The 21,112-nt window shown below is 44.9% G+C and overlaps 1 protein-coding gene across 3 annotated transcripts; it reads right to left on the reverse strand.

Annotated features, from left to right (window-relative positions):
- Window positions 1-138: 138 nt before the first annotated feature.
- Window positions 139-13,831, reverse strand: LOC124184310 (growth arrest-specific protein 1-like). Of its 3 annotated transcripts, none has more exons than XM_046573864.1 (5): window positions 13,449-13,831; window positions 3,750-4,016; window positions 3,428-3,639; window positions 2,916-3,217; window positions 139-468 (listed from the first exon to the last, which is right to left on the reverse strand). In XM_046573864.1, exons 2-4 carry the CDS (start codon window positions 4,011-4,013, stop codon window positions 2,920-2,922), a joined length of 774 nt encoding a protein of 257 aa, XP_046429820.1. In that variant the 5' UTR covers window positions 4,014-4,016; window positions 13,449-13,831; the 3' UTR covers window positions 139-468; window positions 2,916-2,919. The 3 variants fall into 3 exon arrangements, with proteins under 3 accessions (XP_046429820.1, XP_046429837.1, XP_046429829.1); XM_046573881.1 differs by lacking the exon at window positions 13,449-13,831 and adding an exon at window positions 5,093-5,241; XM_046573873.1 differs by lacking the exon at window positions 13,449-13,831 and adding an exon at window positions 4,331-4,545.
- Window positions 13,832-21,112: the final 7,281 nt, after the last annotated feature.

A 21,112-nucleotide genomic window follows, 5' to 3' on the forward strand; every position in this document is an offset into this window, starting at 1 on the left:
TAGTGCGCTTAATTAACAGGTAGTTGTAATTCTATCTATTTACATACACAAGCTCTCTCATTCGCAAATCACTCGATATAAATTAAGTTAAAATAATAATTATCATTTAAAACTCTATGATACACTTATCGAAATTTACAGTATACATACGATAGAAAAATTCTGACGCAGTTGCGAAATATGAACCTTGCTTCGATCCTGCTCAAGAATTTCTCTTTCTCTTCTCCTTCTGTAGACGATGACATTTTTTCATTTACTTTCTTCTACCCTCTTGCGCGTGTAATCGTAATCAATTGGTAGTTACATCGTATACTATTCGTCGTCCAACACGTGGCGGTAAAGTTAAATTGGTTCTCCCGCCCCGCCTACTTGCTAAACGCACTATATAACTGGTAATCTTTCGAGTCTTTGGTCTTCACTCACGGAATACTGTTTGAGAACTCGTTGTGCTTCCTTCTCCTTGATCGTCTGTAAAATAACAGATAGAAAATACTTTGATTATTTGAGAGATCAAAGTAAAACTTACAATTAGCCAGTTGCAGTACTGCAGCAATTATTCACTAGACACCCTCTATCATACGCCTCGAATACCTTACACACCGAATATCAGTGATATACTTTGAAAATGTACACGATTTATTAAATTTTTTTTTATAGTTTCATACTTTTCAAGCTATGTATAATATATTATCCATTTGTCTAAAAATATGCTGAATTTCGCGCACGTCGCACCGATGCGACTGGCAACGAGTTTTCGACGACGTTACCTGTTTTTCGCCCTCGCAAATGACGAAAACAATCGATAGTATCGTTTGGTAGATCATAGATCTGAAGAATGAAAGAACGGAACTTTCGATAGCCTGAATATGAAGAAATACTCATCAGCAACTTTTCGGAAGTTCGAACGCGCGCACTTTTAGTCTGGGTACGATTTGGTGTTCACCGATATGGACTTTCCAAGTGATTATCTTGTAGATGTTCCGGCCTGGAAGAGATAATCCCGCAGGATACGGTAACTTCGATTGGTCCAAGTCCTAGTAAGCGACTGAATGCCGGTAGAGAGACGTTGTCGATGAAAGAGGTGAGACGAGGAGAGGCGGAGGCAGAGGGAAAAAGGGCACGGCTATCAAACGACTCTTGCGGCACGGTGTCTGCAGGACGGATCTCTGCTCTACTCCTAAGAAAACACCTGGCCCCGTGCAGCCATTAGCCGTCGGTGTAGGCTTCGCGGAGCTTGCAGGCACCGCATCTTTCAAGAGCGAAGAATACCGGGGTCTTAACATCTTTCGCAAGCGCGCGTCGAGCCTGCAGCGCGTGAACGGGTCGAGCTCGTTATCGAAATCCTCTGGTTATCCCCGACGAAAGAGATTAAGCTCACGCGGGCATTGTTCCTACGCATATAAATAATCGTGCGCGTGTTCGTGCGGTCCGTTCTTAGAACAAACAAAAACCATCGAGTACGTGTGTGCGTGAGTGCGGATGACGAAGAAAGAAGAAGAAGAAAAGGATTTAAGAAAAAAAAAAAACAAATAAATAAATAAAAAACGCAGAACCTCGACCGAACTGAGAGGAACGCTTACGGGCTCTGAGGAGGGCAGGTGTCCTACCGGAAAGAGCGAATTAGAGAAAAAGGAGTCGAAGAACGCGGCCGCTGAGACTTAGCCGCGGCACGGCCGAAATACGAACAGGAAGTTGAAGAGCCGTGGTCGTCTTTTGGAATACACGTAATTCACGCTACGGTCAAAACTTTTTCAGCTCTGTGTGAGGCGCGATTTCGTCGAGAAAACCCAGAAGCGGCAGCAACCCACGCCGCATCACGAATATGGGGATCCCTTAGCGTGCGCCCGTATAACGCATTCTCGTCTCTTCTCCTACGGTTGGACGCATGCATGCGTAGCCACGCACACACGTGCCTGTTACGCCGGCACAAACGCGTACTTATTTCCGTCCGTCCGCTGGTCGTCAAGATTTCTCTGCAAGCATATTTAATCCCTGGATCTGCGCGGGTGATTTATGTCTTTCTCGTCGTTCGGTTACACCTACACACATCGTACAAGTATACCTACACGCCGCTGTATCCCGGTCTCTCTGGACCGTTGCACGGTTGTTGCGGTATCCGTTTTGCGCGTTTACGACTTTAAAAATGTCCTCGCGATATCACGTTGTGAATTTTTCTTACCCATATTTTTTTCTTTTGCTATCCTTTTTTAATTCTTTGCGAACGTACGTGGGGTACTAAGTCGGAGACTGCATGGTCTTGTGCCTTGTCAACCCCCTGGCAAAGCTCTAGTTCCGAAAACATTAGAGAATAAAAACAATCTTCTTCAGGTTTATTGTACAGGACAACTCTTCTCGGACAGCCAGTCTCTACAGTCATACATATTCGTCATGGTCTATTCTCGTCAACGACGGCTCGAAATTTTACTTCGATTTTACAACTGCGATAAATATTTGAGAACGTGGAATAACACTACTATTACAATCTATCGTCGGTCGTTAACATGAACCCTAAACATCGGAGGATCCAGTAAGTTAAGATCTCGAGGTGAAGAATAAAAAAATAGAGTAAAGAAATACCGTTTCCGGTTGTGTGTTTTCTTTTTCGTTTGCTAAAAGTTCAGAATAGCAGGATAGTATTGTCTGGCAAAAGGTCTGTTACCTTTGATTTTTGGATACATTGTTTTAGAGTCTGAAAAATCTCAAGTTTTACGAGATCGAAACACCTCCGAAGGTATAGCGATCTTGAAAAAATGGCAGGTACGAACGGGTTTTTCGCAACATCCTAACGGTGAGTCCTAGGATGAAAATAGTTATCATCAGTCTTGTTACAGGACATACAACTCCATTTTGCATCCTGCTAGTAGACTAAGAGTTAGCGGCAAAGAGCGACCAGATAAGTATCTTTGATGAATCACCTTATTATCTGACTAGCAGAGCTAGCAGGAAGATTGGCACCAAAGCCGTCGATGTTTGGCCGACGGACGTTGCGACGCCGGCGCCGCGACTGTGGGCGTCGGTCCTGAGGATCTCGTTGGATCGTGTATCACCCAAAATCTTCTTCGTGTCGTGATAATCGTGGTGAATTTTTCCGAAGCATAGCCAGTTCATATTCCGATGGATACCTGTACAGTCGTAGTCTTCAGCCCCGTCGCAGACACACGTAATTAGCTTTGCGGCCTTGTCCTGGCGCCTCAGGATGTTGATCGAATTACGACACCTGCGAAATTGAGTAAGCACTTTATTCACGGGATCTTTGATCGCTAGTAAAAGCAAAACAAATTGCAAATCCAGCTTCATCCCGAGTGATATTCGCCGCGAAAATACACAGTCGAAATGAGAATGCGATTTTCGTCGCTTGAAGCTTGCAAGAGAGAATGTGAAACACTTATCGCCGTCGCTTGAAGACAGACAAAATTCTGAGGGTCACCTTTTAGTGCATTTCTTCCCGCGAAACATGCTTCCGCAGAAGCCATTGTAGTACTCCAGAGCCTTTGCACAGAGAGTATCGGCATTGCATATCGAGGTAGCGATCCTGCAGGACACCCTTGTGTTGTTCATCTCTATCATCACGGACGGCCTGCATACCTCGACCCTCTGCTTGGACTGTTCGCAGAGACGATCGTCCCGGGCACAGTTGCACTGAAAGTAGGAATCGGAGGTAGGACTTAAGATTCGATGATTGAATCGACAGTCACCGGCTGTACCATCCGATGTAATCTCTGGTATCTAGAACCGAGATTCGAACTTACAGTCATCAATTCTTTGCCCTCATCGGTACTGGTCAGGGCGATCAGGGCGTGAAGACATGTCTCGGGGCAGCCACCGCCGGCGCCTCCCAAGACGGAGGAACATCTGGTCACGTAATGCTGGAGGGCCATCCCGCACCCGGCTCTGTAGGCGCACCGAAGCCTCGCATCCTCGCAGCGCATCACAGCGGAGGTACTTGTGGTACAGACGGCCAACAGGATCAGAGAAACCAGGGCTGTACGCAGCCTTCCCGCCCCGCGAAACATAGCCTGTAAGATAACGAAAAGGATCTGTGAATTTTTGGGGTACGTTCACATATTCACATGTTCGGACAAATTACCATCCACATGTCACAAGTCCAAGAACATTTAATGGTTATACCAAGGTGTAAATTAGTTATTCAGCGGTATCTACAGAGCGTACGATATGACACAATAATAGTGTTGGTAACCACCGAGTGCAGTATACGATAGGATTCACTATCAACAATTAAAAGTGATGAATAAATTTACGTACGTATTCGGATGAAGGAATGTTTGAAAAGTTTTGAAAAACCGGTAATTTCAGTGGTATTTAATCTCACCTTGAGTCTCGTGCGGTATAACTTAATAATTATACGTCAGTGAGAATACAACTTTCCCCTCAATCTGTTTTAGCCGAAGGCGTAAACGAGCACAAGTCGTATCGGTATAAGGTACTGCCAATTAATCTTTAGCGATAATTGAGCTCTTTCGTCTTTGAGAAGCTCGCGACGATTGTGCCGTAAAAAATGAACCGCAAAAGAGACTGATGAATCTCAGCGACGACACACACGCATGTCTGCGTACACATCGCAGTGATTGGCCTACGTCGAAGAATTTTGCGTAGTCACGTGTTTCGCGGCACCGACTCACGTAATAACGCCATTGCACGACGACTCGCATATTTTTTACTGATCACGTGAACACCGTTTCTCACATGATACGACTACCAAGCGAGGCAACAATTTAATTTTCACTAATTTATGCACGTGACGATCGACGTTTGGACGCTTGTAACTCAAGTCGGATACGGATGAACCGACTGTCTGACACATCGATTACGGACAAGCAAATACAGAACTCTAATTGGTTTTATCATGCAAGTAATTATTTCCAATCGTATGTACAACTGAGAGTAATTGGAATAATCTCTCTCGATTCATAGTTTGACGCTGTTGCTTCTCTGCTTTGGAACTCTCTACCGTGTGCTTAGATCCGGCTTGTCATGGAAATTACAGTGAGATACTTTCCTTGTCGGTGAATCATGAGCATTATTGACCTGACGTAAGTTACTTTTTGAACCTTTTATTTGATATAATCCCTACCCGATTTGCGTCCCAATCGATCACCGCGGCGGAATACTTGGCAGTGTATAATTGTAACCTCGTGTAACCAACACACACCCAACCACTTATCGCTTCTTCGACAGAACTGGCATCAAACGGCCGAGTTTTGTTGATTCCAACATCATCCCGCGTTATCAATCCTCTAGGTCAATGGGCAAAGCGTCTTGAGTTTCAAGTTCGCAGTTGAGTGTGCGTCTCATCCTCGTACTTAACTCGCCATGCAGCCACACGTCAGAAATATCCGAGATTTACGGCCACATACGATGACCTGTAACTTGAGTCTAAGTAGTCGTCAATGTAAAAATTTCGAACGGTCTCAGGTATTCTTATTTTTATTTCTTCATAGAGGTGACTGACTCTACCGACGCGTGCGTGTTTCTTCCACGATAAAGTGCACCGGCCACGTGATTTCGTTTCCTCTCGGTCACTTCATTACGGTCGTTGTAGCTATACGGAAGAATTAATCTGGTCGTTGTGCCCTCCACCCTAATGTAATCTCCGGTATTCAAAGAGTGGAGTTTACGGTTCGCATCAACGTGGATCCGGGTTCGCTACGTAGTGTCACCCTTTGTGCCGCAGTTGGGAACACGCGTATGAATTTGTATTTGTACAGCACGTCGAAGGAGTCTTATCGAGTCTGGGACTGAGGCTCCGGCTCCTTGGCACAGCTTCCGATAGGCGAGAAGCTCCGGCAGCCCGGACTGTCGGTAGTCGTAGTCTCAGAAAGCACCGGCACTTGGAAGTTAAACGCTAAAAATACGTCATCCACGAATAGAAGGGAGTCTCGTGAGCTGTCGGAGTCGGGCAGAGAGAGAGTTAGAGGAAGTCTTTGTTGTCAGGGGGTTTGAATAATGTCGAAAATTCAAATAACCCTCGTACGTCTTTGGGTCGGTTCATTTTTCAGTTACGGACGTACGGACGACACAGTGCGCGTTTCCACGGAAACGTTACGAGGGTCAGGGGTTGTAATTATCTCATATTCTTCGGCTGAATTCAATTGAATACTTTAGGAATACGTTGACGCCGGAGATATTATAAATAGTTAGGATGACACTATATAAGACGCTTCACGCAATGTTCACAAGGATTAACGAGTACGACCACAACCCTAATCTATTAAACGTTGCCTGAATTCAATGGGAACAAAATGTATCGGAATTGGTGACCAAATAATTTGTAAGACCTGTCAACTTGATTATCTTCATAACTATATTGTTGAATAACTGGTTTGACTCACGAATATTTTTTATACCCACAGCCCAATTACGACGGCTCACTAGTCCTCTGAAGTCCAATAATTAATCAGTCAGACGTTGAATTTCGCAACTATAAAGGTAATTGAAACAAAATTGGTCTTTCCTATCGTTATAAAAATGAGAGAACAACAACCAGAAATTCATCAAGTTCACCATATGTGTTAATAATATCTGTAGTAAATCCGCGAATGTTGCTTTTTCATACTTCTTGACGGGCTCAAACTATGTGACCGAGCAGCAGTATAAGCTTGAAAATATGCACTAGTAATAATTGAACTGCAGCTCAGGAAATTCCTATAAATGTGCCTCAAGCCGTTCAGTCAAAGCGGCTAAATTGCTCATTAGTTTCTCCTTCGTGGGAGTTGGCTTATGGCATAAATATTTGCGATCAATTTACTGCTTTTTTCTGGTTGACGTAGCTGTATACCCAAGTCCGGCGCAACCACTCAAGCTAAAATAAATCAAGATTAAGTTTATTGGGTCGAACGTTCCTGACGACAAAGCAATAAGAGCCCTGCAGGTTACCCGTAGCAAATTTTTTCTCCTTTTATATTCCCCCGAGTTTTCACCGCCATACTCGTTTAATTTATACTTGACTGGAACGAGCCTAATTAAAAAAATAAATAAAACGTTACCACGCCGCAGAATTGAGCCCATTTTTTCCGACGCAGGGTAAACGTAATAGATAAAAAAGGAAAATAAAAACAAAGCGAACAGACAATGTGATTATCCATTGCTTCAGACTACGAACTCGCTCCGATGTCTGAGCTCCAACCGCGACGACTTTTATTTCGTTTGGCCACGTGTCCGATGGACCACATAAGGGGCTGAAGCTGCCTCTCTTGTTTAGTGCCAGCACCAGACGCGGTCGAATAAAACCGGACCATTTTTTGGTCATCTTGAGGGCTTTCAGTTCCTCCAGTGAAGTCTCAACCGAACAGTTCGTCGAGACTTCGCCCGGGAGGCTCTGGTTGTGAGTTACTTAATATTTTCACTTGGTTGAGATCTTTGGATCCAAGCCTTGTCTCTTGACCCCTTGTAGCCCAAAATCATAAATTTTAAAATAAATAGCATTTAAGGACTTGTCATTAATACCTTCCGTATGGATTTTGTAGGATCTTATTCAATTTGTTACAGAAATGTCACAAGAAGTAGAAAAAAATAAATTAAAAATAAAAAAATGATCATCTCGTCATATTTTCGGATCCGACGAAAATCTCGTTGATCCGTATAAACGCGGTCCTTGCTATTTGGAACCTCCAAGCTGGCTTCTCCGATGTCATGCACGAAAAGTTAGAGAGACTGGTAGGTAATTACCGTCGCAGAAGAGGAGAAGATTGATTACTCGGAGCGCGTGCAGAGGTTTCGAAAGCTTAATGGCAACAACAAGTGTTGGCGGTTCGTTATAGCGAAGAGAGAGCCGAGTTGGAGATCACTGGGAGTTTCGAGCCGACCATCTGTCCCTCGTTGCCACGTCTGTGCCGTTCCGGTGGGTCGATCCGAGGGTCCGAGGCTGAGGGTCCAGCAGGCCCAACCACGGACCCCCGAGAAGTTTCTCAACGTCACTCGTTCCGTAATGCTCGAGCTTCACGGACGACTTCGACGAACAATGAACGGCCCTGCGGGGTCTAAATTGCTATACCCGGTAGCCTATGGAGGGGTCATCACAGGGTCTTGCCAATCGGCGTAAACCTTCATCGCAGTCACGCTGCTGTAGGCGGTTATATAGCTCGTCTGAGAAACGTTGAGAGGGTTGTTTACTCTGACAATATGATCCATATAACTTGCACACACACACACACACACACACACACACACACACACACGACGGGGCTCGTTCTGTTTGACCAATTTGCACAGTGGTTGTTCAAATATTGCTTCATTCGGTTAACGTCGTCGCAAGCGGTCTTATATACCGCCGCAACTCGTCGTCGCCTCGAGTATGTCGAGTGTTTTACAATATTTGAGGTAGTCGTTAGCGCCATGTAAATATTAGCTCTGGGGCGAGTTAAGCGAGTGGATGGAAAAGGAAGGAAGAAAGGAAGGAAGGAAGGGCTGAAGGGAGGGAGAGTACCGGTGGCTTGGTGGATGGCGGGTATATTATGGATGGGGGGGAGGGGGGGGGGGGAGGAGGAATTAGCTACTCGACTAACTACTCGAGCGGTGATGAATCTCATTGGGACGCAAACAAATCGTTCCGTTCGTCTGTTTGTCTTGCCGACCCCTCAAACGCCACCGACTACCGTCGAGGCTGCGGTCTGCACGCGTGACGTCGTCTCCTGGCACGCGGCCAGCCCGTGCAGGGCGTCTTCTTCACGTTCACGTCTCTGCGGTGCACCTGACAAATTTTTGTCGACATTTTTACCCCGGTCTATATATCCCGCGTCCTCCCTCTAGTTCGCCCGTTTTTTATATCACTGTTTGTTTGAAAGCTTCAACGGCCCCGAGTCACATCTCTCACGACCGCCTAATAAATATCATTTCCTTCCTGCCTCTCATCCAGACTTTTCGATTCCCCGATTCCCGTGTATTAAGCAGTGAAACGGAGCAGTCATAGGCAATTGGGTAATCTTGATGGTGAATTTCTGTCTCAGAGTTTGGAATTGTTAAGTATTACGATTAATTCCCTCTGCCCCAGAGATTGATGGGGCGCATGAACAAGACCAACGTTGTCTCACCGGTTCTTCAAAGTCCCGCTCATCATCACCGACGCCCTCGAGATGTAGAGGAAAGTATTAATCATCGGATCTCCCAAAGCCTCTTTCCAAGATGTCTCTCTGTTAAGGTTCTATATTTTTTAGAGCTGCACAAAGAGCCGACTGTAGAGGATACTCAAGGTCGTCTAGAGTCCCGCTCTCGAGTAAGTGAATCACCGAAAAATATTTTCAGCTGGCCTGAATTCGTACGTGAACAAGGAATAATAGACACGAAGTTGTGAAACATCAAGAACTATCAGAGGGTAGCTGGAAAGTCAGGGCAAAATGGAAAAAATTTAAAGATAAAAAATGATCCACATTAATTTCGTTGTACAGAATTTTTAGGTATGTTTATTTTGTACTTCCTTCTATTTATAACTTTTTACAAGGATTTTATTCCCGGTCAGGCCTGGGGTTTAGTCTGTGTCGCAGCATCCTGCCGGCTGCAAAGCGGGACATATAATTCCGAAGAGGAATCAAGGGGAGTTCGCCAACATGGCGACTAAAGCGAGGAAACCTCGGGTTTTATTATTAAAAACAGATGGCGTCGTGTCTGAAAGTCAGTGTGAAGGATTATCAGCACCTGTACCTTAACCTGCGGAGCAGCCAGAACCATACGGAGGAAGTGGTCCCCAGAAAAGGAAAAGGAAAAAGGTATTAGATGGAAAATATATAGCTGCAAACGTTGGACTGGAAAATTTTTCAACGCATGAAAGAAGCCATGATTAATCAAGACGTCGGAAGTCGTGAGAGATGGGAATTACACGGTGGCACATTGTCGTTTCCGGGGGCGTCTGAGAACGTGTAGGTACATCGAACATCACGCGGCGGATGCAACGATTGCGGATGGTACGTCACGAAGGTTTGCATTTCTCCGCATCGACTGCCGTTCCGATACCGATTCCTCTGCTTAAACTGTCATTTCCGTACGTAATGTAACATCTCACCACGTCGATTTCACCGTCAGGATACAGTTGTTTACGGAGAAGGAAAAAACATCCAAGACAATATGCCCTGATGGTTGACAACGAATTCCAATGATCAATAAACCGCGAATTCGTCTGAGCGTTCATTTCCATGGTACACTTTTTCGAATTCTGGTTCTGGCCAGGCAACTTTTTCACGTTTAGAGAAGGGGATCCAGTTTGTCGTCTGGTTTGGCACTTTATTGAGGCGGGTAATGGACCCGACGACGTTCGGCTCGAGGCGCGAATTATCGCTGCAGCTCGCGGTCTGCCGACCACCCCCGGAGGTCATGTTTCAGCACGGAGTAGCGGCAACCAGTTGCTCCAGTGGTCGAAGCACCTAAACGTAAACAGAGTGGACCGCGTGGGCGGAGATTGAATCTAGATGGAAACGACCGAACTCGACAACCATCTCCGCATGAGCCGGGTTGATTTCCTTCCTTTTTCACGACGTCAAATCGGAATCGCGCCCACGCCTCCGCTCCAGGATCTCGCCTTCGGGATGGAAGTCGCTGTAGGAGGGGGGTTTATTATTGCGTTCTCGAACGAAGTACCCTGCAGGCGTTAGGATCGTCGAGATACTTTATCGCCGGAGTTATTATACGCCCGCAGATAAACAAACGCAACAACAAGAGATCGGCTCTTCGTCTCTTCGCCTCTTCGTCTAGCCGAGGCAAAATGTAACTCTCTAGGTCTTATCTACATCCGCGTTGCAGGCGTTCCACCACCTCCGCAGAGGCTCAGGTGAAGGGAAATCGAGCCGAGAACGAAGTGGCGCTGTACCGTGGCACCGCGAAGGGTTTATCTGTCCGGGAATATCGCGGGCAATCCTTAACGCCGTGACGGTTATACAGCTGGCCGGAGGCGGCGGGCTGGCAGGTACCTCGTACCTCCTCTATACCTACACACTTCGTACCCAACACATACCAGGGTAGGTATGCGCGAAGAGATGTGAAGGAGACAAACAAACGCAAGGTAAACGGCTGCACTTAGCGGGGTTGTATGCATAACGCGTGTGCCCAGGAAGCCACGAGTCACCCGGCATAAGTTATGTCTCAAGTACCCGAGCTGCGACGAGGAGGCTGTCACGAGTCAGATAGTCACGAGTCGCGGGAGTCACGAGAGTCACGGAACGGAACGGCTCTCTTACTCGCGGTGCAGGCTGCCCTCTTTCTCCCTCACCCTCTCTCTCTCTCTCTCTCTCTCTCTCGAAGAGTGAGTACGGACGTTAGCGGAGATGTGGATCAAGTTCATTAGCACGAGAACACATAAATTTATCTCGATTCTCGCCCGTCGCTCGGCTAACGAGCGTTGCTCGTTGCAGACACTGCAACCTCTCTCCTGGAACTGGGCACACTCTCGACCTTATACCTTGCGCCCCGTATGAGACTGCCTGTCCTCGTCCTCCTTGTCGGTCCCGCTACCATTTACGACAGATTTATCTGAAATACTCCAACTTCACGCCGCGACGTATCGTATATGTGTACGGGATGGACCGCGCGGTTCGTTCGACACATATTCGAGAAAGTCGGGGGCTCCCCGCGCTCGGGTTTAACGATCAGGGACCGTTCGGTCCGTCACTCCAAACCCGCCCACGATGCTAGGAACGCGGTACGAAGCTCTAGGTAATCCGGTTCAGGCTTGAACCACTCGCCATTTAACTACCTCGAGGTGCCACGCGGCTGGTCACATACTCGAGTTGGACAAGAGCTGACTTCTTTACGTTTCGACGCTAACGCCCCTCGGACCGTAATATAACGTAAACGATGGATCCAAGCTCTGAACCGCAGCTCCGGTTTCGCGTAATGGACCTATAATATCTACCGCTGCTAATACTGCTACTCCCCGGAATCGCAGTTCGTACCCTGTCGTAAACGGAACTTAATATCTCCCATTTCCAAGAGTGAATCATGTAACAGTAAAATGAACATGTCTCTCGAATCTACGTTGATGAAACTACTTTCAAAATACAAATATTCAGCTCTGAACTAAAGTAGAGGTATGGGAAAAAGTTACGAGTCAATTGAATTATTGTTAACCCTAAATCAAGGTGAACATCCTCGACACGGTTCCAATTTTGTTTTGGGTTTGCTATTATTTCTAAAATTCATCTGTTATTGAGTCCTGTTTAATACCAAACAGAATTACATCATGAATGATCTGTTTATTATTGCATCTTCAATGAATGTTCGAAAACTGAAAATTTGACTCGTGAAATTTACTTGTACTTGTGTTATCTGTAGCATGGTACACTGTTAAAGAAAATATACGTTATGGGGTCATTTCTTTGGGGAATCATTGAACAGAACTAACAGGCGTCGGTAAAATTATTTAAAACAAAAACAAGAACGCAAAAAAAAAAAAAAAATGTACAGCAGTGCAACAAAGGATGTTTTTCAAGATGACGTTTTACCGGTGATTTGAGATTCGAGACCTTGGCATCTACGTGCAGTGATTCTAAATTAACATTTGAAATCGTAGTTCCCGACCGATGCAGCGCTTGTCGAATTTCAATTACCGATTGACTTCACCGTCGCAGAAAGCTGTCCACGAATGATCGGTTCGTGCCAAGGAAGGAACTCTAATTGAGTTAATATGTTTGCAGCCTGATTCGTTGATATATTCGATACGTGATTGCAGCACGAATCAGTTCGTATTTTGGTCACTGAAGCGGCCATTGCGGCTATAGACAACTTATGCAAATCAGCCAGTCGTGGTTGTCGATCGGATGATATTTGGTTGTACCGATCGATCGAGCCTCGATGACAGTGACAAATCGATACAATTAAATCGATGCATCCTTTGTGATTCTCTTAATTGTCGAGTCGCACGGTGAGTATTATCATAGCCGCTGAACAACTTCTCAACTTTTTGTCAGACTCGTTTTCGCCCTCCACGTGCTTTTTTTTTCAAGCTTCCTCCCACCGCTCATTCATTATGCCCGTTACACGTTCGCTTTATTAACTTGTTGAATAAACTATACGCTCAAGCATCGTAACTAATCTCACAGTTAATTAAGTAATGCGTGGGTTGACCCGAAGACAGCTAACGTCGAACTGCGCGTACCCGAATACGTGCTTCTTTAGTGTTTGGTAAATATGCCTAATTAAACACGCTCGGAACGTCGATTGTTTGTACAACTATCTCTTAGATATAGATGCCATTATGGGAGTCACTATTCTTGCTCCTTATTTACTCGAGGTAAAGCCTAATTTATTAAATATGTACTTATTGCTCCGCTTATATGTACGGCAAGTGTTTAACCAACTCTATTATCGGCTCTCTAACTGAAATTGATACCGACGATGGACGCAAACTCCATTCATAAACCATGATCCGAGAAACCATCAACGATTTCAAAAAGACCTTGAAGTATAGTTTTACAAGTTATTTCATAACAAGTGGAGCTTTCCCTTACCTTGGATTATATACTTCTAGTGTTCGCTATCACATTGTTTTCCTCGGACACTGTCACAAATGTTAAACCATCACCGAGTTACCGATTATCAAGGTTTTGTCATAAGCGTCGTTTAAGAAAACGGAGATCTCCGCGGTAACGTAGAAAAAACGTTCTCTTTGAATCCGAAAACACCGGTAGAATTACGCTTCCCCGAAACACCGACGTTGAATAATTCGAAAATATTCAAACGCTCAACGGTTGTGCGAGGCGAGGCTTCGCGCGGGAAAATTTAAATCGCACGAGAATCTATCAAAGAGCCGTTCGCCCGTCTCTGCAGCTGCGCGGTATTCGCATCGTGGTGAGCGGAGAAAAATCTTGCGTGCGTACTCCACCGCGGACTCTGTCGGACTAGATTGAGTTGTGAGTTGATGTCGGGTCTCGAGTCGAGGCCTCCTCGTACTCCTCGTACTCCTCGTCCCCCGCCATTCCGCCCGCAGGAGTCCATGGGCCCCAACCTGTGGCCCTTGCCTGATTGAGATACCAGCGCTTGGGCCCCAGCCCACCCGCCTCTCCGCCTCTCCGCCTTTGGACGAAGCTCCCTCTCCTCTTATCCCCTCATTTCCCTCCTCTTTTCGAAGGAACGGGGTCCCGGGGTTCTCAATTATGCTTCCCCCAGCCCCATTTTTTACTTCTTATTTTTCAACTTCAGTTTTTTTCGTTTTTTCGTTTTTTATTTATTTCCATTCCTACTTTTACGAGCCATGAACCTACGTACAAGGTGCCAGAATTTTTTTTGTTGGTATTTATATCTACCTGCATCGTGCTCACGTCAGCGATGAATCTGTGAATAACCGCGTGTCATGTACGTTATGTGTAACTACATACGTGTGTCGTACGTACGTTACCCGTAAATTCGTCTCTACCGACTCTCCTTAAGGTCAGCGTATACCTACTGTAATGCGGGCTTCGTGAAAGTTATTTTCAAACGTTATCTGAATCTCGTGCAATACTCGAGTCCGTTGACACTGCAGTGGCGCGAAGATCTGTAGTGAACGAAATACCTACGAAGCGAACGATTAACATATCTGTCCGATTGTCGATGGTTACGTAAGCACACTCATTTTCGCTTCGGTACATCGGAAAAAAGAGTAGCGCAAAATTTTGTAATGATATGTAACATAGGTTCAATTTATTTCAACGCATTGTCAAGCTTCTGATCCCCGACGTAACGAGTCAATTCTCTTATCCACATTAAAGTCCGGAATAAACCGTTCGATTTGGCCAAGAGTCAAGTCACCTCAGCTGCCTCGGAGGAACATTAGTAGTATTTCTTAGAAAAGACGGTGTCAACGGTACCTGAACAGAGGTCTGGTTATCAAGTCTAAATCATCGTAAAACGCAAGAAATTAAGAATGAGATGTTTGGACGTTGGAATATTCATGCGAAAAACAATAACTTACAAAATATTTCGGATGACTAGGGATGAAGCCAAGTTCTGGTAGTATCTAAAACTGACATCGCGGAGTGAATTGTGTAGTTTGATGGTTGAAAGGTATAACAGCGAGTCGGAACTGTCGACTCGGTTGTTAATGTTTAATTTGAACGGTTGACGTACAGATGCAGCGAAATGAAGGCGTTCAAGTATGAAGAAAATATCGAGATTGACATGAAAACCCGGAGTCCTCCAATCTCTTCTTCTTGATCGGTTCTCTAACGGAGTCAAGGTGTCGCCGCGTGTTTTATTTCCATCGTATCAAGTTACATCGAAGGAAGATACGATAGAAGAATATAGCAAAACCGATGCGTGTGCGTGCTTACGTATACTTAGAAACTAGCGTGAATGACTCGGACTGGTGAAAAAAAAAACCTCGCAGGGTCAACAGTCTGTGCATTAGAATTTGGAAAGACTTCGACTCAAGACGCTGCGGTCTGCATAGTCTAAAACGCAATGTACACAGGTTGAGAACCCCAGGAAAGGGACTGTTCTATCTCTTTTTGGTAGGGCGCTCGAGCCTTCGGCAGGACAATGGTCCCAGGCCCAGACCCAGGCCCAACCCGACGAAGCTGAAGCGAAACAAACCTCATCTTACCAGAATAAGAAGAAGGAGGAGGAGGAGGAGGAGGAGGAGGTCTGAGCAGAAGAGCGTGTAGAACTGAGTAGTTGAGGAGGATGGAGGTGGAAGTGGTCGAGGAAGAAGAGAGAGCCGAGATCTGAGGGGCTGAGATGAGAGAGATGAGAGACGAGAGGAAAAACGAAGAGCAAAACGTTCACGCAAAGGTGTCCTAAGCAAACCGCGGCACGCGCATCCTAAAGCCAACGATCAAACATTCCCTCAAATATTCTCGTTCGCGCATAACGGCCATGCCTATACATTTCTCTGTGTATATTTATTATTAGTGTTGTTTTTTTTCCTAATTTTTATATTTATTTTCTTCCGCGGTCACTTCGGAAGTCCTTCGTAGTTGAATATTAACTTTGGTCAGGCGGGGTGCGGTCTTGCGGCATGTAATCGAGTAAATATTTGAAAAAATCATCATTCGGCTAATTTGTTTCCACCAATAAAGTTGGACTTCGAAACTGTCCGGTGAAAGAAGTTGACAAATACTTAACGATATGGTGTCAACTGTGTGTGAAATATTTGAGTATTATAACCAGTGAGAGAGAGAGAGAGAGAGAGGGGGGGGGGGGATTGAGTGAAAAAGATGTATATATATATGGCTATACTTGCCGAGTTGTGTTGGAGTAGGACGGACTGAACAAACAATCCTTAATCCTCCAGCGGCTTCTGAAGTACTTGAGAAAATAATATGAGTGGAGTAAAAGAAAAGACGAAAGCAAAAAAACAAATTGTCGACTGATATCATGAACCGGATACAGGGTGATTTTGTAGATTGGATGCGTTCGGGCTTTTCAGACCGTTCATTATCACCGCGATCAAGATCACATCCAGGCTTTCTTCTTTTCGTTGCAGATAACGCGTGATCTGTCAGGTATCATTTGATACCTTAAATAAATTTTATCGCAGATATTCGATGCCCGCTCTTCTCCTTATCTAAGCATCTGTCGCTGCTGATAAATCTGCATGCGTATCCTGTGTCTGATTTGGTAGAGTAATCGTGATAATGGCGGTACGTAACGACAGCAGCTGGATGGATGGTTCGGGCGTTACAAAAATCATACGGCGCGTTGTGACAATTATTAGGATACAGGATTCATGAGGATTATTGAAATTCGAGAAACTTTTGAAACTAAATTATTATTCCATTTGTGAAGTGTGGGTAAAAGCTGAAGGAAAATATAGTTTGACGTAAAGAATTATTTATTTTCTCACCAAGAACAATCGGGGTGACAATTATTGAGCCTGCTGAACAGACTGGCAAATTAGTTGGCTCTTCCGAGCTCCGAGGCCTCTAATATCGTTAAGAAATACGGTTGGCAGGCAGGAGTGTGATAAAATAAACGTAATGTAACGACTAGAGCGTCGAACGTTGTCTGTTTTATTTATTTTCTCTCATCTCTTCTCTCTGGCGTCTCTCTTTCTCTCTTTCTCTCTCGGGTTCGTGTTTCTAGGTTTTCTCTCGGAAGCATCACGGCGCCGTCTCACCGTAACTCATCATCGGTATGAGACCGGCTCGTTGACTACTTAGGATGCGCGTCTAGCCGCAGCAGGTGCACATGGATACGTCTACACACGACAAGCTGCAGTCTTGCGTCAATGCCGGTAAATCACTCGATTCAAAGTTACGATTGGCGTGCTCCGATTCGCTAAGCGATTCGAACAACAGAGCGAACGAACGCGCTCGGTGCATTTTTAATCGCTGCATGGAACAGCCAGTGTCCGTCCGTTCGTCTGCCTGCCTCTTCTACGGCCCGTTCTCGAAGCACCGTATCGCCTGTTCCTCCCAAGGAATGTAATTCCGAATTCATCGTGGAAGGGAGTTTTGTCCGATGAATTGTTCGGCCCCAGAACGTGCGGTGGTAAGGAAATTTTATTCACCGTCCGTAGATGCAACGATCGGTCGAGTGGCACGTGTCAAGTCGATGATGGACACCATGCAGCGATTGATGCAGCCTGCGATGAGTGATGTTAACTTCCGGTAACCGCTTACGGTCCGAGAACCGGAGGAGAGAGCAGAGGAGGAACGTGCAGGAGCAAATTGCCATATCTATATATTCGTGGTGAAATGGCATCGCGGTTCAACTGACGCTTATTCGTATGCCGAGAGTACCGGCGCACTGCCGACCAATAATGAGACAATTAAACTTTAGTGCCATGCGATTGTGACTTCATACCCTGTTCGCGTCATGTATGGACTGCCAAAGCGTGTGCAGAAATACGAAGCTTCGACCCACTGCCACACGTCGGTGCAGCACAGGCATTGTGCGTGAACCGCAAGCCTTGCGCTGATCGCGCAATTACAGGCAATTACCACATACGTGCTGAACAGCTTCATTGTCTGCACTGAAAACTGCTCAGGCTAATCGATAATTGTACGCCGCTGTAACAACTGTAATTGCGCATGGTTTGTTCATTGGGTACGCGATTGCACTCGGTTGGTAGGGTAATCAAATAATTTCACTGATGCCTGATTTCTTTTTTTGAACAATCGATAGATACAGATTCCGCACGCACAAGTTGAACACTCATGCGCAGGAAGTACATAGACACTGCTAAATTTCACGGTCTAAATTCTTGTATTCTAGGCCCCCATCACAGGTTAGATTATGCCTAAGCCAGTCTTGCCGTGATTCTGTTTGACGTGGAATACTGCACGACGATTGATGAGTGCTGGAACAAATTGTGCAGCTGAATAGAAATTTGAAGCGTGTGAATGGCAGCCATCTTGTTCCGACATCTTGATGCTCTTTTCAAATGTTTTTATAATTACATATCGAATAGACAGTGTATTGGCAAAGAAGTTTTATAAAAATTATCTGTACGCTTTTAAAATATGTTTTTATTTCATGTAATTGCGACAGAAGTTTATTTCATACAGGAGTGATTTAACTCTGCATGATTTTCGGGGAAGGATCCTGGTCCATTGCTCGTGGAGTGTATCGGGACGAACGGGAGCCATGGCCAGAATTCTGAGGACCCCTGTGGCGACGCAGTGTTCCTGGGAAGGTGTCCAACGGACACACCTAGAGGCGCTCGACTGGCTTAACCTTCCTCGACGTAAAAGTATGGACGTTTCTTTCACCCTGGTTAGACCGCCGTGTTCTTCGATTCTGTTCATCTCCTCAGTCTGGCTGCAACAAATCTTCCGGGAATAGAAAGAGAAAAGTGAAACAAGTCTGCTCCGTGTTTCGTATCTGAGTTGTCTTACAGGATGCGGCTCGATAGCCCGATATTTCATGGGCAATGATCATGGGTTCGTTCGGTGTCCGTGTATAGTAACAATTTAAAATTTCAAACGAAAGATGTGGGAAAGTGGAAAGGGCTGATTAATACTTTCGGCTACTGCCTAACACACGCGTATCATACCTATATCTTCGCTATAAATTCTTAATCACGAGAATGGAATCGTTCGTTGATAAATCAATGTAAAGCAAAATCAAGCACCGAAATCTCGATTTAGAACCCTCTGTCAGGTATTAAGTGCTGCTGAACGTGTAGTGCCGGTTGAAAAGAAAAAAAATTTAAATAAACCTCAAAGATATTCGATTGTACCTGTAAATCTTATTTTACGATCTACACATGTCAGGCCGCTGTCACCTTGTTGGCTAAGACAGGATAAGTCTACTAGGGAAAAATTTTTGTTCGCTTATTTGTTTCTCCCTGTACCGAACATGGGAAAAAATAAGGCTCGCGATGCTTTGAAACGACCTCTATGACTGTGTATTTTTATGTAAAGCAACAGGTTTGATTGTTAAACCGAACTTATACATGATGTGAGTGAACTCTTAGACGATCATGGAATAAAGTAGGCAAGAAAAAAATGAACAATTTGTTTACTTATAGGCTGTCAAACCGCGTGGAATTACATAAAACTTTGTTTTCCGTCAGGGCAACAAGTTCGAAGGTACGAGCCATACAATTACGAACAAACGAAAAACATGTAACTCGTGAGTAGTTAACTGTTTTATCGATTTCCTGTGGCTACAGGATGCACCATGTGATTATAGGAAGCTGTAATTTGCATAGCAACGCTGTAATTTCGGGCCATAAATCTCCTATCTGAAATCTCTAAGTATAATTGAGACATAAAAGCGTGCCGTGGCTTCACCTTCCACCATAGACGTATGAAAAAGAATGACGAGTGAAAAAGAAGAAAGAAAAAAAAAACTCGAATCCCGTCCGACGTGAGACGAAGACAAAATGGATAAAAAAAAAATTTGATATTGAGCCGAGAGCCTAACCTTTGTTGGTAAGGTGGACTCACCGATAGGAAAAAAAAATCGATCTTCGTCCATAGATAAAAGGTTCTGAGCCATCTAATTTCAGTCTGACGCTTTATTCTACCTGCATGTGAAATTATCTCTGAAGAAAGATACCGCGGAACGGTATGCATTCTTTATTCAGTTTTGAAATCACATCCACATAAACGGTAACAGAAAAAAATTTCTCACGAAGATAGATGATGTCACTGATGTTTTGACGAATGACTTCCGAGTCACGTTACATATACAACGAGATTATTCACGCGGTCTTATTGTCCGCAGTCGGTAATACGACAAGTGCAAGTTTTGGAGCTAAGCCAGCAGGTCTTTCTGTTATCACATCGTTACACGTACACAAGCTCTGAAATATTTATGGTACCGTATTAATAATAGACCGAACGGGGACACACGATCTTGCAGTCTTGCAGCCCCCCGCTTTTCTCTAGAGGATTACTCTGCAAAGTGCATCTGCGGTGCAAATTTGAATGCTAAACGGAGCGTGGACGAGTCACGATCATAACACTACTGAAAACGTGCGATCGACGTCGGCCTAATAATCAACAACACGAACTCAGTCACGCCTGCAAGATTTTATAGCTGCGAGGGAATTTTTCGCTGTTCTTTGACCCGACTTTTTGACTCACACAATATCAGCGTCTACACATTATACATAATTTTGTGCTGTAATGTATTATATTTACTGGAATTTATATCAAACGTGCAAATGTCACAAGTGGTTACGGAAGTGACGTAGGTGTAATGTTGTAATAGGTGACACGGATGGCGTAACAATCGTATGGTAACTGTTGCACGAATCGTATAACGTGTATGAATAGCGGAGAAAGCGCAAGTCTTTTTAAACTACACGCATCGGCGAGTTGGGTGCATGAGTCCGAGGTGAGGCGAGGTAAAATCCCGGATAAAATTACCGGTCGGAGAAACTGGCCTGATATTAAAAATAATTGGTCCAGAGAGTCGCCGCATGCGAGAGGTATAGCTGGGGGGATTCTGTACGGCACATAAGTATGGAGGATAACGATTAGACGGCCAATCGGAAAAGTAGGTTTAGTCACGGCATATCGGAGTAGATGGTTTTCATTTGAACCGTCGCAAGAGGAAGAATGAAACCGTAGTTAATTGACGGCACAATATAGCATCCGTATAGGCCCAGATCGAGAACACTGATAATTAATGGAATTGATATTGAGTACAAATGTGGTGTCTTTTTATCTCGTGACCCTCTCATTTCCGTGCGACTTCCAGCTCGAGTCCCTGCATTTTCTGGTTCATTAACGACGAC

This window comes from Neodiprion fabricii, chromosome 1, assembly GCF_021155785.1.
Source record: "Neodiprion fabricii isolate iyNeoFabr1 chromosome 1, iyNeoFabr1.1, whole genome shotgun sequence".
In the NCBI taxonomy this organism is placed as follows: Eukaryota; Metazoa; Arthropoda; class Insecta; order Hymenoptera; family Diprionidae; genus Neodiprion; species Neodiprion fabricii.

Coding starts and splice junctions, on each gene's coding strand:
- LOC124184310 (XM_046573864.1), bottom strand. CDS start 4,013: ATGTTTCGCGGGGCGGGAAGGCTGCGTACAGCCCTGGTTTCTCTGATC. Junction 3,640..3,749: donor AGGGCAAAGAATTGATGACT/GTAAGTTCGAAT, acceptor TCCTACTTTCAG/TGCAACTGTGCCCGGGACGA. Junction 3,218..3,427: donor GGGAAGAAATGCACTAAAAG/GTGACCCTCAGA, acceptor TCAATTTCGCAG/GTGTCGTAATTCGATCAACA.